Source organism: Sabethes cyaneus, chromosome 1, assembly GCF_943734655.1.
Source record: "Sabethes cyaneus chromosome 1, idSabCyanKW18_F2, whole genome shotgun sequence".
In the NCBI taxonomy this organism is placed as follows: Eukaryota; Metazoa; Arthropoda; class Insecta; order Diptera; family Culicidae; genus Sabethes; species Sabethes cyaneus.
The window spans coordinates 102,927,675-102,945,231 of record NC_071353.1 but is presented as its reverse complement, the minus strand read 5'-3'; the positions used below and the strand labels follow the sequence as shown (position 1 = coordinate 102,945,231).

The 17,557-nt window shown below is 42.7% G+C and overlaps 2 protein-coding genes across 2 annotated transcripts; one reads left to right on the top strand and one right to left on the bottom strand.

Annotated features, from left to right (window-relative positions):
• The first annotated feature begins 770 nt into the window (after positions 1-770).
• LOC128739476 (protein-L-isoaspartate(D-aspartate) O-methyltransferase) lies at positions 771-2,028 on the top strand. The gene is made up of 4 exons (XM_053834973.1): positions 771-993; positions 1,047-1,189; positions 1,246-1,483; positions 1,538-2,028. The coding sequence occupies exons 1-4, from the start codon at positions 939-941 to the stop codon at positions 1,783-1,785; spliced, it is 684 nt and encodes a 227-aa protein (XP_053690948.1). The 5' UTR covers positions 771-938; the 3' UTR covers positions 1,786-2,028.
• A 5,145-nt stretch (positions 2,029-7,173) lies between these two features.
• LOC128746033 (uncharacterized) lies at positions 7,174-8,844 on the bottom strand. The gene has a single exon (XM_053843086.1). The coding sequence runs from the start codon at positions 8,842-8,844 to the stop codon at positions 7,174-7,176; it is 1,671 nt and encodes a 556-aa protein (XP_053699061.1).
• Positions 8,845-17,557: the final 8,713 nt, after the last annotated feature.

Here is a 17,557-nt window from a genome sequence, read left to right as displayed (position 1 = left end):
AGCGCCAGAGGAGCCAAAGTTTGTCAGTGTGCAAATCAAAAGAATCATTTAGTTGGGAAACTATCCAGCTTTCCACGAGCGATAATGGCGGATATTGAGCACAAGTGGGAAAATTGTACCATTCAAAGTGCGATATTGCTCATAAAAGTGCTATTCATTAAATCGTTTCGGTATCTTCAGTGCACTTTTTCGTTACATGCCAAGCAATAAGTGCGCCGAAGAGACCGAAACAATTTAAGCTAAAATAGCACTTTTATGAGCGATTGCGCACTTATTGATTGGACAATTTTCCTTGCAGTTGACAATAATAGTTTTTCGTTATCTTCCAAGCAATAAGTGCGCCGAAGATACCGAAACGATTTAATGCAAAATAGCACTTTTATGAGCGATATCGCACTTTGGATGGTACAATTTTCTTTGCAATTGACAATATCATCATTTTTACCGGGACTCCAACTACTTCTAGATAGAATTAACAAAACGGCGAATGTCGCAAATGTAAACAAAACGGGCGAGAGTTACTTTTTGCTGGCCCAGCATAGGAAAATCAATCCTCACTCGGTTTGTTTACGCTTGCGACATTCGCCCTTTTGTTAATTCTATCTTCACTTGTCGAATGAAGCTTTTGTTCACCTATAAGTTTCGTAGTCATGAATTGGTAAACGGACCCTAGTTTTTGTTTTGACGTTTTGGCTGTATATCCTGTATTTGATAGACTGTGTATTTGTATGAAAATAGATTATTTTTAAGTCTAGAAGATACGAAGCAAATTTCTAACTGGGGTGTATATTTTTAATCGTTTATTTTTTCGGAAGTAATTTGTAACAAAATCAGGTCTATTCAAAACGAGTTCTCCACGTAATACAAACAACGGAACTTTAAGTTTCGTCGGCCTGGTTTGCGGTCTTTGTTTGATAATAGCATTTCAGGACACAGCAATGGCTTGGCGCTCAAGGGGACTTAGTAATGCCGATCTTATTCGTCAGCTGCAAGGTAATTTCGTGGAAAAGTATTTCTTACATCACAAGACAACTTCTTGTTTTCAGAGTATGGAGTAATTAAAAGTGATGCTGTTGCACAAGCAATGACGGCTACGGACAGAAAATTCTATGTTGCCAGCAATTTGAACCCTTACGTCGATTCACCCCAGCGTATTGGACATGGTGCCACTATAAGTGCTCCTCACATGGTATCACTTTTTCCACGATGAACATGAACAAGTGACATGGTTTTTAATTTTTGTAGCATGCATATGCGCTGGAACTGTTGGAAAATCATTTAAAAGCAGATAGTAAAGTTTTAGATGTTGGATCTGGCTCTGGCTATCTAACGGCATGCTTTGCTCGTTACATTCTTCGACATGAAAATTCAACTGGATTTGTAGTCGGCATTGAACACCACCCTAAGCTTGTTGAATTAGGCAAAAATAATATCAAAGCGGATGATGAAACGCTCATTGATACCGGAAAAGTTATTCTTATTGGTAATACTCTATCTATGGGAAATAGAAATATCCTAATAAATTTTATTTTGTCAGAGGGAGATGGTCGACAAGGGTGTAAAGAGCATGCACCTTATGATTGCATACATGTTGGAGCAGCTGCCCCAGAAACACCACAGGAACTTATCAATCAACTGAAGCCTGGTGGACGGCTGATAGTTCCAGTTGGACCAGATGGTGGAACACAGTACTTGGAGCAGTACGATAAGGATGGAAACGGAAAAGTCTCAAAGACCCGTTTGATGGGAGTAATGTACGTGCCGTTAACGGATTTACACACGTGATGCCCTAGCAGAACGAGTCTATTTATAGCTGTGCGTGTGTTACTGTTGCTTACGTTGCTATTGCTTTTTGGGTACAGTTTAAAAAAGAAATTTTTTTAAACGTCCAGTAAGCAAATCTTGATTAGTTTGTTGTGTGCTTCTCACTTTAATTATATTTATTTTTCTCCTCGTCATCTACTGCGTTATATATGACATTGCTGTAGTGAAAAGGCGTCGAAAATTTGCACCAAATAAATATTGCAAGCATAGAAGTAAACCTCAGAATCTACTTTATTCATTGAAATTCATTGTCCCCAATATCCATAGGGAAATTAAAATATATACAGGCAGTACTAGTACCAGTTCCCTCCCAGTTGGCCTCGAGGTAAGACGCTGGTCTAATAAGCCAGTCGTATGTTCGAATCTCGGCTGGGAGAGGCTGTTAGAGTCAATAGGATCGTAGCAATGACCCCTGCACTGTCCTGTATTCTAACAGCTGGTTGCGAAGTCTGTCGTATAAAAAACAGAAGGTCAAATTTCGATAACGGAATTAGGACCCAGGCTTTGGTTTTTTACAGGCAGTAAACATGAGTCATGAGTCACACACACAATTGTGGGTTATTTTATCTTAAACTGGCTTTCCCAGTCAGCCTACGTATTTGTTTTTAATAAAACTTCCAAGAAAACTATGATAGTAAGAGCTTTCATATGGTATTAGGATCGTTCACATCGTTTTAGTTGTTTCTGACTCTGTCACAGTCCAATGAAAATTATTTTTTATAAAAGTAGAGGAGCTTTTGGTGAGAAGAATGGTAGACTGGATGGTAGTCTATTACGCAATGCTCGTTGTTGCACGTTTCTGTTAATCTGCTCCGTAAGCGAGGGGCTGTCTATTCTACCCTGCAGGCAGTCCGCAATAAAACGAAAGCTATAGAAACAGGTCTACGAACACAACAAAGTCGTGGGCTTAAACCGTCATTTGACATTACCCTTCTTTATCGACAAACTTCGCAACCGGCTGTTAGAGTACAGGAATATTACGGGGCCAGTGTAACGATCCTACTGACTCTATCGAGCGAGCACCGCCTAGCCGAGATTCGAATATACAACGACTGGCTTGTTAGACATCGTACCTCGAAGCGGTTCACGAACACAGCGAGGTTCTAAATCATTCAGTTGACAGCAGTTTTCATAACGGGGTAGACGGAACGGGTCTCTCCGTGGCAACCTTAGCAAAGCTAATCAAAGAAATCGACGCTGAACTAATTCAATAATCTCTGTACTGTTGTTGTAGTTAGCTATCTAAACGGGTATTCTAAGATGGGCCGCACCAGTGATTAATACAGCGACTTTACAGATAACGCATATCATCTTCCCGAAATAATGGGTAATGGTGGGATGTTTTAGGTAAGAAATAGTGAGATTTTTAATACATTGGAGTCTCACACAGTGCCATGTGGCGTTAACACTTTACTGGTCAGTCATTGAGGTTTCATTTATTGAGGCTCACAAAAAATACATACATACACACACACACTTCCACCCTCTTCCACACATACACAAACAGAGGCCATTTTGCGAGGGACTGCGCAAAACCGCCGAGATGCATGCTCTGCAATAACGAAGAGAGAAATGACCACACGACGGTGGACTTCCAATGCCCAGCATATAAGATGGCAAGGGCGGGCCAGCAGTGCTGGAGGTAACCCAGATAAATCTCAATCATTGCGACACAGCACAGCAACTGTTGTGGCAGTCGACAACGGAAATAATGTGTGATGTCGCAATGATTGCAAAGCCGTATCGAGTTCCACCCGTAACTCCACAGTAACTGGGCAGCCGACAGAGCAGCGATGGCTACGCTACATAATGGGTAAGTTTTCCATTGAGGAATTGGTTTCGAACTCATATGAAGGTTTTGTGATTGTCAAAATCAACGGGATCTTTAGATGCAGCTGCTACGCATCATCAGGATAGACCGTGTAGCAGTTCCACCAGATGTTGGATAACCGAGAAGCTCGTCGGGCGAACGCCAATCATCATCGGAGGAGACTTTAATGCTTGGGCCGAGGAGTGGAATGGCAGATGGGTACAGCCTGTTGGAGGCCTTGGCTAAACTGGATGTGATGCCATTGAACGAAGGCAACATGTGCACTTTTCGTAAAGATGGACGCGAATCCATCGTCGACGTAACCTTCGGCAGCTCGTCGCTAATGCTGAGCATGAATTGGAGAGTATGTGAGAACACATAGTGATCATCAAGCGATCAGGTATAGCATCGGCCGGCAGAATTCAGTGGTAATACAAGTTTTTTGCTCCTTCGAGAGGAAATGAAAGACGACGGCTTTCGACAAGGATCTCTTTGTTCAAGCACTCCAGATGGACAGTGAAATACCGATCCTGACTGCGGACGAGTTGATGAATGTCCTGGCGAGCCCATGCGATGGCACTATGCCAAGAAAACTGGAGCCGAGAAACCTCTGGCGCCCAGCTTACTGGTGGACCGAGACATTTAGCAACCTCCGCGCTAGTTGTCTCAGAGCTAGAAGACGCGTCCAAAGAGCCAGAACTGCAGCAGATCGAGAAGAGCGTAGCGTGGAGTTCAGACTAGCTAGGGCTGCATTGGACTGGGAGATAAAGCTGAGCAAAGGCAACTGTTACAAGGAGCTGGATCAGAAAGCTGATGCCAACTCGTGAGGTAACGCGTACCGTATGGTGATGGCAAAGATCGAAGGACCTGTGACAACTAGGGAGCTGTCCTCCGATAAGCTGAAGGTTATCGTGGAGGGACTTTTCCCGACTTACTTACTTACTTACTTACTTACTTATGTGTCCATGTCCGCCGGTCCGGCAGAACAAAGGGATGAAATCAGAGATCTCCACTGCTGACGGTTGCCCGCCATGACTTTTACCTGTCTGTGGCTATCGGCCGTTGATGACACCGACGATGGAGTTCCTCATTGGATATCCAATTATCAGGCCACCAGGCACGAATGATGTATCGCAGGCACCGGTTAATGAATACCTGCAGTTTTTGCGTTGTCTCCGCTGAGACGCACCACGTTTCGCAGGCATACAGCAGTACGGATTTAACGTTTGAAATAAAGATTCGGGTTTTCGTACGTAGAGAGATCTGGTTTGAGCGCCAAATGTTTCGCAGACCTGGCCTTCCTGATCCGTGTGGCTATATATTCTTGGTACCACCATCGGGCGCTGTTCGGCTACCAAACGGGCGTCTACCTGCTCAACTTGTCCCGCTACTGTGAAGTTGGTGGAATTGTCAGTGTTCACTACCATAGACTTAATTTTCGCTACATTGACTGTGAGACCTGCTGCCTGGGAGCTCTCCGAGAGGTCATCTAACTTGCTCTGCATATCGTTTCGGCGTTGTGCAAGCAAGACAATGTCGTCGGCGCCATTTAGCTGCTCCATCGTTAGAGGATTCCAAGGCAATCCTCGATTTGGTCTACTGTCAATTGCTCCAACTAATATCTCATCCATAACGATGAGAAACAGGAGCGGTGATAAAATGCAGCCCTGTCTCACGCCAGCAGTAACCCTTATCGGGTCGGACAAGACGTTGTCGTGCAAAACCTTGCACGAGAACGCCTCGTACTGATCCTCGATGAGATGAACTAGCTTGTCTGGAACTCCTCTACGCCTAAGTGCGCCCCAGATGTTTTCGTGATTGAGTCGGTCGAACGCCTTTTCGAAGTCAACGAACATCAGCAGAAGAGAGTCCTGGAATTCGTTGATCTGCTCCAATATAATGCGGAGCGTTGTGATATGGTCTACACATGGTCGGCCAGCACGGAATTCTGCTTGCTGCCGCCGGAGAGTAGCGTCGATCTTCTCCTGGATCCGGTTGAGGATTACCTTACAGAGTACTTTGAGAGTAATACAGAGCAACGTGTTGCCATGCCGGTTACCGCATTCCGTTAGATCTCCTTTCTTAGGGACTTTGACCAATATGCCCTGCATCCAGTCCACCGGAAAAGTTGCGGTTTCCCAAATATTATTGAAAAGCTGATGCATCATCTGGGCTGACAAAGATGGGTCAGCTTTGAGCATTTCGGCTGAAATACGATCTATCCCTAGAGGCGAACCAGCCGCAGCCGCAGGCTGAAAACCTCTCTAATATAGAATCAAAAAAAAAAAAAAAAAACGATCTTTCCCTAGCGCTCTATTGGATTTCATACTCTTGATGGCTGCTATAATTTCATCCAGCGATGGCGCCTCCGAGTTGTACGTAGGCGTCGAACTGTAGGCGTCATGCGCTGCTGGTTTTGTTGGTCTCTGACATTTGAAACTCGGAAGAGTTGTTCAAAATGTTCAGTCCATCGCTTAAGCTGTTCTGTACGGTCAGTCAATAGCTGACCAGCTCTGTCCTTTAGCGGCATCTTTGTATTCATCCTGGCACCACTAAGGCGGCGAGAAATATCGTACAACAAACAGATATCACCATTGGCGGCGGCGGTTTCTCCTTGTTCAGCTAGGGAGTTAGTCCAGGCTCTCTTGTCCCGCCTACAAGCATGTTTAACAGCCCTCTCCTGTTCGGTGTATCGTTGACGGGCAGCTGTCTTAGCCGATCTGGTCCGCGCTCGCTCAATGCCGGCTTTCGCCTCTCTCCGCTCGTCGATCTTCCTCCAAGTTTCATCCGATATCCACTCCCTCCGCCCGCTGCGCGCTTTGCCGAGGGTTTCATCACTGGTCGTGATGAAGGCGTTCTTGATGCCGGTCCATTGCTCTTCGACGGTTCCACCAGGTGGCAACTCCGAGGCTCGAGATTCAAGTTGTTGCGAAGCAACACAAGAAATAATTTCCGTAATTTTAATCTATTTTATTCGCTGAACAGAGGAAGAGAGATTAAAATTTTCCTGTAGGGAAAATCCGAACTTAGTTTTAGTTACAATGTTACAGATTCGTTCATGCTTACGTTTATGCGTTTCTTTTCTAGTGATGTTATACCCGGACTGGGTTCTATTTACGCCGGAATCGCTTTCTTAATCGCGCTCCTAAATTATATTTAATATGTATTAATAATCACTAATTGATCAAGAGGTTGGCGCGTATACCTTGAGCTTTGGTCACTAACAATGGAATTGGGCGCTTAGCGCGAATACGCAGCATATAACCTAGATATGAGCTGAAGGCATTTGTTAGCCAAATTTATATATATAACACTTCTTGAGTCGCTTACCAATAATAACTGTATAAACTAAAGAAAATGAGTTACACTGCGTATCGATAGAAATTTATGGTTTAACAAGTAAATACTAATAATTTCAATATATAAATGATGCCTAAACACGTTCTTATCGGCCTGAATGCTTTCTATTCAACTCGCGTACTTCATTGTCCTTTGGAAAGCTCGATCATCTGTCAGTCTGACGCTACTAGAGGATGGATCTATTTTGGAGGTGTGCTCACTAACGAGGGGCGTTCGCAACAGTCTCCCCCAGTAGCTGAACTCTGGTCCATTGAATCATGGTTCAGTATACTCTCATTTGACCCGATGTTTAGCACCGCCAATTTCACTGCTGGTCTTTCGTAGATCCCGGATTTTGTCCGAACCGTCGCTGAACGTACCTGACCGTCCTTCGAAGTTTTCACTGGGATTATTTTGCCTTTAGGCCAGCAATTTCTAGGGAGATTCGAGTCGACGATTATAACAATGTCTCCCACAGAAATCGGCTTTACAGGGTTAAACCACTTTGTTCGGCGTGTGATGACAGGAGTGTATTGGAGAACCCAGCGCTTCCAAAAGTAGTTGGCGAGAATCTGTGACGTTTTCCAAGACTGCTTCAATGCGAGGACACTATCGTCATACGCTACCAGAGGTTTGGAACCGTCCGATGATCCAAACAAAAAATGGTTTGGCGTCAAAGCGGGCGACGATTCATTGTCAACAGGAACATAAGTTAACGGTCTGTTATTCACTACGTATTCGACCTCGGCTATGAGGTTCCTGACGACTTCATCGGTTGGCAAACGCTTGGGTTTTATCTCTTCGAGTACCTTTTTCACCGCCTGTATCATCCTCTCCCATATGCCGCCCATATGGGGGGATGCCGGTGGATTGAAGCTCCAAGATGTGTTCGGCGTAGTGAATTCAGTCATAATTTTATGACTGTCCACTCGCTCCAACGCTGCAGCGAGCTCCTTCGATGCTCCCATGAAGTTTGTCCCTCTATCGCTCATTATTTTCAGTGGAGTTCCTCGTCTGTTGAAGCAGTTACGGAGGGCCATTATGCAAGAGTCGGTCGAGAGAGAGTGAGCTATCTCAATGTGGATTGCCCTTGTAGTCAAGCAGGTGATCAATACCCCATAACGCTTCTCCGTTCGCCGTCCAACAATGACCTGGTACGGGCCAAAAAAATCAATCCCTACATAGGAAAACGGACGAACGAAAGCTGCTAATCGTTCTTTGGGTAGGTCTGCCATCATTGGTGGGTCGGGCCTAGCTCGGCGTATTTTACAACGGGAACACTCTTTTCTGACTCTATCACATTCCACACGTACTCTAGGAATGTCAAATTTCCTCCGAGCCTCATTGACGAAAGTTTCATTGCACTGGTGATGATATTTTTCATGGATATCCTGGAGCACTAGTTTGGTAAGTGGATGCCGGCGTGGCAATACAATTGGAAACTGTGTTTTCTCACCAGCGAAATCGCAAACGTCTACGCGACTGCGTATACGCATGACACCGGCGTCATCGATAAAGGGATTAAGCTTGTGTAAGTAGCTGCTTTTCAGTAAATTGAGTTTACCTGCAGACAACGCCGCTAACTCATTTTTGTAGTATTCGCATTGAGCACGTTTGTATTGATAATTGCTGGCTAGTAATAATTCTTCGCTCGTCAATGGCCCTCGAAGAAAATGCTCGTCTTTCACTTTACACTTAAGATTGGTCAGAAATCTTCGCGTGAGGGCTGTCAGTCGCTGTAGACGGTTCCAGTTGGAATAGTTTTCAGGACGCAAAAAATCCCCGGTTGTTTCCACGTAATGGTGCAGCACTCTCGGTCGGAGTTCTTCTGCTGTTTCTTCATTGATCGATGCTTTCGGCCATTCCGACATTGGCCTCGACAAGAAAGGTGGGCCTTTAAACCAACGGCAGTCGATGTCGAAACTCGGTACGCCATCCCATTTTGTACCCTCGTCAGCAACGTTAATTTTTCCGCGAATCCATCTCCATTCTTCAACATCGGAGGCTTCTAAGATCTCCCCAACACGAAACGCAACGAATTGGGAATATTTCCGGTGATCTGACCTAAGCCAACAAATTACGTCACGGGCATCCGTCCAAAAAAAACGTCGATCAACCTTGATTGAATGTTCTTGCTCTATGTTTCTTGCTAAACGGGTGCCAATTACCGCCGCTTGGAGCTCAAGTCGCGGGATTGACACAAACTTTATCGGAGCGACCCTACTTTTCGATCCAACCAGTGAGCAAGAGGTTTCATCACCTTCAACGAAGCGAAAATAACAAACCGCTGCGTATCCGAGCTCGCTGGCATCGACGAACGTATGTAGCTCGACTGTACGATGCTTACCACGTGACGGGGACAGGTGGTAACATCGGGGGATTCGAATAGATTCAGCTTCCGGTAAAAGTCGCAGCCAGTTCATCCACTTTGCCAATTGTTTTTCATCAATCTCGTCATCCCATGAAGAACCTGCCCTCCAAATCTCCTGGAAGAGCAGTTTCAAATATATCATGTAATGTGATATCAAGCCGAGTGGGTCGTAAACCGACATCAGCACGCGCAATACATCTCGTTTCGTAGGGTGCTTATCGCCAAACAGTAGCTCCCGATTGCGGGCAGTGGAAAGTTTATAGCGAAAAGTATCCGTCTTAGTGTCCCACCACATCCCGAGAACTTTTTCTACCACTGCTTCATTATCGGCTGCCAAACTTTTCTCTGTCCTACCAGGCTCGCCTAGCGCTTGTAAAACAGATGGAGAATTAGAAATCCAATTTCTCATGGTGAAACCGCCCTGTAGGTGGATATACCGGATGTCCTCCGCTAATTTGATAGCTTCCTGATAGCAGATGGATTCGCGGAAAAATTAACGTTGCTGACGAGGGTACAAAATGGGATGACCTACCGAGTTTCGACATCGACTGCCGTTGGTTTAAAGGCCCACCTTTCTTGTCGAGGCCAATGTCGGAATGGCCGAAAGCATCGATCAATGAAGAAACAGCAAAAGAACTCCGACCGAGAGTGCTGCACCATTACGTGGAAACAACCGGGGATTTTCATCTCACTAACGAGGGGCGTTCGCAACACAAGTTGTTCGACAAAGGCCCTTTTCACCTCAGGATTCTCCAATCGGCGGACGTTGTAGCGGCATCCAACTTTTTCCTCCCGTCGTTGGACACGTGCGACGCGCAGACGTATCTCAGCGATAACAAGATAATGGTCGGATGCAATATCAGCGCAGCGTTTGTTGCGTACATCAAGAAGGCCTTCTCCATTTCCGGCTGATGCAGATGTGGTCGATTTGGTTTTCTGTTCGGCCGTCGCGGGAAACCCACGTGACTTTATGTACTGGTCTATGGGGGAAGAGCGATCCACCAATGACCATGTCAATGACTTTTCCCGAGCACGACACTATGATGTGGCCGCCAACTCCGTACGGTCTAAAAGATGCAGATAATGCCGAAGGTCTGTAAGTCTCCAATGATGAGCTAGTGGCAATAGCTAAACGACTGAAGATAAGAAGGCACCAGGTCCGGATGGAATCCCAAATGTGGCCATGTAGGCAGGGATACAAGCATACCCGAATATGTTCAGGACAGTGCTGCTGAAATGCCTAGAGGATGGTCGTTTCCCGGTCAGGTGGAAAACCCAGAAGTTAGTGCTGTTGCCTAAGCCAGGAAAGCCTGCAGGAGATCCAACAGCATATAGGCCGATATGTCCACTGGATACATGCGGGAAACTTCTGGAGAATTATCCTAAACAGGCTGACGACGTACACGGACCATATTCACCGGTCTGTCAAATATGCAGTTCGGGTTTCGCAAAGGGAAATCTACTGTAGATGCTATTCGGATAGTAGTCGAGCGAGCCGAGAAATCAGCTAAACAGAAGCGAAGAGGAGATCGTTTTTGTGCCCTTGTAACGATTGACGTAAAAATCAGAGGGGTTGTGTACAAGACACGACCGCATATGTAGGTGACGCAGGACTACGTAAGGTCTCTTTATAGTGATAGTAGCATGTAATCATTCGATTTTTCACATACTATACATACTATATGCAGCATATATACATGTTACATGCGTTGTATGTAACATTTATCAAAGTAGTAACATTGTATACGTCCGATCCTCAATATATTCTAGAGTTATTTCTATGTGCATTTGGAAACAATTTAACAAAATCAAGAACACAAACTATTGCTTTCCTGCTACCTTATAGAAATTAAAGATTGTTTTTATACCAATCGTTCCACCACGTTGAAGGGATTTTACCAATTCAATCTCATTTTATCAACAGCACATCTTTTCTTTACACTTCCAATGCAACGCAAATTTGCGCATCCATACAGAATTAAATTATAACCGAACACTACAGCTATAGCGCACTTTTCCAACACAGATATCAAATTCGCCTAGGTTTAAACGTCTCGCCGTAAAGAATTTGCAATCTGTTGAGGCAATGGACTTTATTCATTTTTTTCTGGCATACTTCCCTAACACAGACATCAAACTGGACTAGGTTGAATCGCGTTCCAGTTGGACAGTGCTTCATTATTTACAATTTTCAATAATGCCTACTTTGGAATCAATATGTTTTATTGTTGGTGTGGATGCGTAGAAAATTTTCCGATCGATTGGCGTAAAAATATTTAAAATCGATCTGGAAACCGCTAAGGTATTAGCGCTCAAAATCTTTCATTTTTTGTGACACTCGCATTTTTTTGATTTTTTGGAATGACCCCCTAACCAGCTACCTTCCTGAAAGACATAGTCCTACGACAAAAACGCTTTCAACAGTGCCAACTGGGAGGTCATCACCGAGTCGATGCACAGTATGCATGTCCCTGGATACCTGTGCAGAATTCTGAAGCGTTACTTGCAAAACCGAGTGCTTGTTTACGAGTCCGCAGAGGGGCGGAAGATGAACATCACGGCGGAAGTTCCGCGAGGCTCCATCCTTGGCCCAACGCTTTTGAACGGTACGGGATGTACAACAGTGTACTGACTTTAAAACTGCCTTCAGGCGTGTTTATTGTCGGCTTTGCCGATATTATTGTACTATCGCTGAGGTTGTACTGGAGGAGGTGAAAATGTTAGCGACCGAGACGATAAGAACAATAGAAAAGTGGATGCAGGGGGCGAAGCTGTAAATAGCCCACACTAAAACGGAGGTCCTGCTGGTCAGAAATTGTAAAGCCGTACAGCGTGCAGAAATTACTGTTGGAGAGCACGTAATTGCCTCAATGCGTATTCTTAAGCATTTTGGAGTAATGATTGATGGCAGGCTTAACTTTAACAGCCACGTCGACTACGCATGGTGAGAAGACAGCGAAGACTATCAACACATCGGCCAGAATTATGCCGAATAAATACGGATATAGTAGCAGCAAACTACAGCTACTGCCTAGCGTATCATCGTCGGTACTACGATATTAAGCCCTAGTCTGAACAGTAGCGCCACAGAGAACAGACATCCAAGCGAAAGGACCCCACTTGGATAAAACTTATGTCAAATTAGTTGGGAAACTATAGTGATGATGTCGCTGAAGGCGCATAAAATTCTACACTAAACTCACAACAGCTAGCTTCTGGCGCTAGCATAACGCTTTTAGTCCATATATACTAGCGTCAGAGGAGCCAAAGGTTGTCAGTGTGCAAATCAAAAGAATCATTTAGTTGGGAAACTATAGTGGTGGTGACGCTAGCATATTAGGTGATTTTAATTTGAAATTTTATCCAAGAATTCCCGAAAAATTTGTTTCTGAATGGATGTCTGTTCTCTGTGGTAGCGCTGCAAACCAAGCGGAATTGCGCAAAGTTAGGGCTCATGGCCGTGAGAGTAGGCAGTGCGTACCGAACCGTATCACCAGAGGCAGTATGTGTTACCGCCGGAATGCTTCCCATCTGTATCATGCTAGAGGATCATAACGAATGCTACAGACGAAGACACTTGACTCTAGAGGAATTCGGAAGCTGGTGAGAGAGGAATCGTAGCGATTTTGTTGACCTAGTTAAACAGGAATCATAGGCAATACAGCTTTCACTTGACACCACTCACGCATACACTCATTCACATACACCACACACATGTGTAGGCTCGTTTTTTGACGTAGCACTACGTCTTACGGCAAGGTTTGAGATAGGACGTCATTCCAAAAAATCAAAATATGCGAGCGTCACGAAAATATGAAAGATTTTGAACGCTAATAGCTCTGCCAATTGTGAATGGATTTCCATGGTTTATATACCGATCGGCTCATAATAAATGTAGCAATTGTGTGGTTTCTATTATAATTATCGTTTTTAATCACGAATGAGTGAAAATTAACGAAAAGTTACAAGGTCAAATATCCCCATACATTTTCTTCATGATCGCCTTGTTTCACAGGCAGGGACGACAGTCAGATACACCTTCTGTTTACTGCGTTTTCGATTACTTTATTTTTAGAAAAAAAAGCAACAAAACCCTCTCGTCCCAACAGGTCGAAGATTCTTTGTGATGTCGATGTGACGTTCAGGCCTATACTAATTTGATATCTGTGCTTGGGAAGTATGTCAGATAAAGTGATAAAGTCCTCTCGTTCTAACAAGATTTTTTAGGATCGCGACAAACCTAGTCCAATTTGATGTCCTGAAAGTGAACAGTTTTAAAAATGTGAGCGATCAGCCTCATCTTTCAGCCGATTGTATCCACATGCAAGAATTAAATCAAAATCTGATGTCTAACATGAAAAAGGGGTTGACTGAGTATTCATGCATGTAATGTAATGCAGCGACCTTCAAAGTGAGGAAGAATTAGCGATTGTCTGATCCAAAAATAGGTTTTGGACTTTTAATTTGTTGCTTTACAATTAGTTGCATGTACACCCAATTCTTTTTTTACACGGGGGATGCGTCCCGTGTAAAAAAAAACCGTGTTATTTCGAGAAACCGTGTAAAAAAAATCCGTGTTATTTCGAGAAACCGTGCAAAAAAAATTCCGCGTACTAGAATCCGTGTAAAAAAAGAATTGGGTGTACAACTGTTGTTGGTGAAATTTTAGAAAAACCGTGTTATTTCGAGAAACCGTGCAAAAAAAGTCGTGCAAAAAAAATCCGTGTAAAAAAAATCCGTGCAAAAAAAGAATTGGGTGTAATTGTTTACATAGCTGTCAAGTGTGAAATAAGTGATAAACAGAGTATATGTCTATTTTATTTTCAAGGAATTTGACGACTGTGAACGAATGGTAAATGATCTCAGATTATTTATTTATTTTTCGGTTCAGCCGTAAGTTGTGCATCCAATGACAAATATTTTATGTGTTGAGTAAGATCCTTAAACCAATTAGCACTCGTTTCAGGCAAGTTAGCAGAAGTTGACTAGTGCTACAGTGCTAGTGGAAGTAAAATTCGAAACCGATAAAACTGATATGTATGCAGAGCACTGGCATTTAGTAAATTTAAACTCGTCTTCTTGTATCAAATTTACAGGAAAGTAATTATTTATAGGGAAGCGACATAATGAGGCTGCTCTAGTAAGAAATAGAAAGAGCGGCAATGGCAATTTTGTTGTTTTGTTTTATCATATAGATTGGCATTAGAGAAAATAAACTGGTTTTTTTTTGTATGGGCTTATTACTTTGACCACAACATTATTGATCTATTGTAATGTTGCCCAGGTGTATGCTGTATTCTGCACTGCATTTCTGTGCTTTATCGTTATTGAGTAAACGATAAGCTTATATATATTTTTTTGCCTGCTTATGTGTTGAGGGTTTTACCCATGCTTCGATGCATGGCCTACTATACCAAATCTGTTTCGCCTCGTTATAGTTAGCACTGGTGAGTCCTCCTGAGGTTCAATACCATTACCTCGTTAGGTGCTCATACCAGTATACTAACCATAAGAAGCGTCTTCGGGATAATGTAGAACTCAGCATGAAGGAAGGGTGATGAGGGGCCAGAGAATAAACCCATGCTAAAGTCACTTTGACATCGAATGGCCTGATTCTACTAAGATTCGAACCCACGACCATTCGCTTGTCAAAGCAGACTCGGTAACCTTGCGGCTACAGAGCCCCCCTCTGGTTTAATCCAGGTATAATAGCTGCTAGCACAATATTATAATACAGTCAATTAATGATTTGCGTGACAAATGACAAGCACAATTTCTTTTCGGCGAGACGATTAAGTCTAGACGAACTTGATATCTGTGTTGGAAAAGTGCGTTGCAGCTGTAGTGTTCGATTATAATATGATTCTGTATGGATGCGTATGGTTGCCGTTTCATTGGAAACCTAACTTTGAACTCTATTGAAGTTTGAACGTATACAATGTTGCTGCTTTGATAAATGTTACATTAAACGCATGTAGCATGTATACATGAATAATCGTATTATTATTGCTGATTGCAAAGAAAATCATACCATCCAAAATACGCAATCTATCATAAAAGTGCTATTTTACATTAAATCGTTTAGTATTTTCGGCGCTCATTTTCGTTACATTCCAAGTAATAAGTACGCCGAAGAGACTAAAACGATTTTAGCTAAAATAGCACTTTTATGAACGATTGCGAACTTATTGATTGGACTCCTTGCAATTAGCAGTACATGTATGGATATATGCTTATATTGCTACAAAGAGACTTGCGTAGTCCTACGTCACCTACGCGGTCGTGTCTTGTACACAACCCCTCTGATTTTTTCAAAAAGATTTTATCTTTTTAGCTGGTAAGTTGTTTATTACTCCAAAACGTACTGGCATAACAGATCGTCGACCTAAATAATAGTCGGAATATCAAAATGGTTTATTCCATTTTTCTTCAGGATGTACTTGCTGTGCATGTTTTGATTGAATTTCAGAGTTCCTGTTTGAAACGCAGAATAATGTAACTGTTCGATCAAGATCCAGAAAAACAATTCAGATCAGAGTGGATTAACAGTCCATAAGAGTTGAAATCATATGAGGCCCAGAATTTATGCATGAGTGAATGGAGTTAGTGAACTAGAAATGCAACAGATGGTATAATTGAATACAATTTATTATTTATGTTTAGTAGCATGTAAACATTACATAAAGTATAATTCGAACAAGTCATTTCACATGTTTACTAGTTCAGATTTTTTTTATCATTGGTTTCAAATCGCTTTATGATGTGTTATTCAAATGCAGTAAAACCGTTTATTTTCAGATTCCTGGATGTGCATTGACTGCTTCTTATCGAGATATAATCTGTTGATCTGCATGCCCTCGCTTGCGATGGCTGTTCTTGCTATTGTTATAAACTAGCACAAACTGTTGTGTTTCGCCTAGGGACTCCGTTTTGCTAATCTGTTTAATTAAGAGAATCATTTGGTAGACTGTCACAGAGTTCTAATAACGATCGATTAATGCTGTAAAAAAGTTTGGTCTCTCAGCACGTTTGCATTCTCCTTGTTCTACGTTTGGGTTACGAATGAGGCATGATTTTCATCGTTATCTATTACCAGCTGCTTTGCTTCTTTGCATCAGTGTAAAATGTGTATAAGATACTAACGCATTCAATGCTACTTTTTGATATTTCGATAGATAATTTATGTAAAGCAACTTATAAATTATAAGATAATTTACGTTCTACGATACATTCAAAATAAGACGAGGGAAATTCGGACAAACTAAACTCCAGACCGCTTCAGTAGCCTCAAATAACCTTGTACGTTGTTTTTAACATTTTTCGTGATAAATATGTATATATCAATCCGAGTTCTCAATTGTGATCAATACCAGTGTTGCAGTTTTTAGCAGTTTTTTTCAACTCCAAAACACCGAAAACTTCGCAGAATTTCTTTATAGAATCAAAGTGCTTGAGTTTGGGAATAATTTGATGTACTATCTGGTAGGTTACCTATCTTGTACTCTAACAGCTTAGGTTTGCACATCTCTAAGAAATAAGTTTTGAGTCACAGGAAATAAAGTCAATATACAGAAAAAAGTCAAAGTCTCCATACACAATCATTTATGAAATTTGTAAAAACTTCTACATTAATGCAACGCGTTGGAAACTCATTTGAATTAGTGCCAAAATATTTTTTTGAAACGGTGGTTCTACAACTGATGAAGCGATGGTAGAGGAAAGTAATGAAGAATTTTTGAATGGAGGAGAAAGAGTGGAAAGGTGAGGGGGGGTTATTGGTGACTATGCTTAATAAGTTGTCGTTGTGACTCCTACCTTTTGTCCAATGCTGGAAGGTGCATGGGTCGAACCAAGCTATAATCTGAGATTATACCCGGATTCGAACCCACAACACCCCCGCCAGGGCATGTAGCTCGCTGGAACTTGTACCTTTGAACCATAGAGGCGCTGGACAAAAGGAGACTGCGCAACCCCCCTTATTAAGCTAGCGACATGGGTTGGGTTATTAGACACAAACCTGTAGAACCCCCCTTTTCACCTTTCCACTCTTTCCCCTTCATTCAAAAATTCTTCATTACTTTCCCCTACCGTCCCTTCATCAATTGTAGAACCGCCGTTTCAAAAAAAATATTAATGTATGCCTAACCGCATTCCAAGGTCAAGACTAAGAACACGAGGTTTGGTCTAGTGCCAAAAGTTATTTACTTTTGATA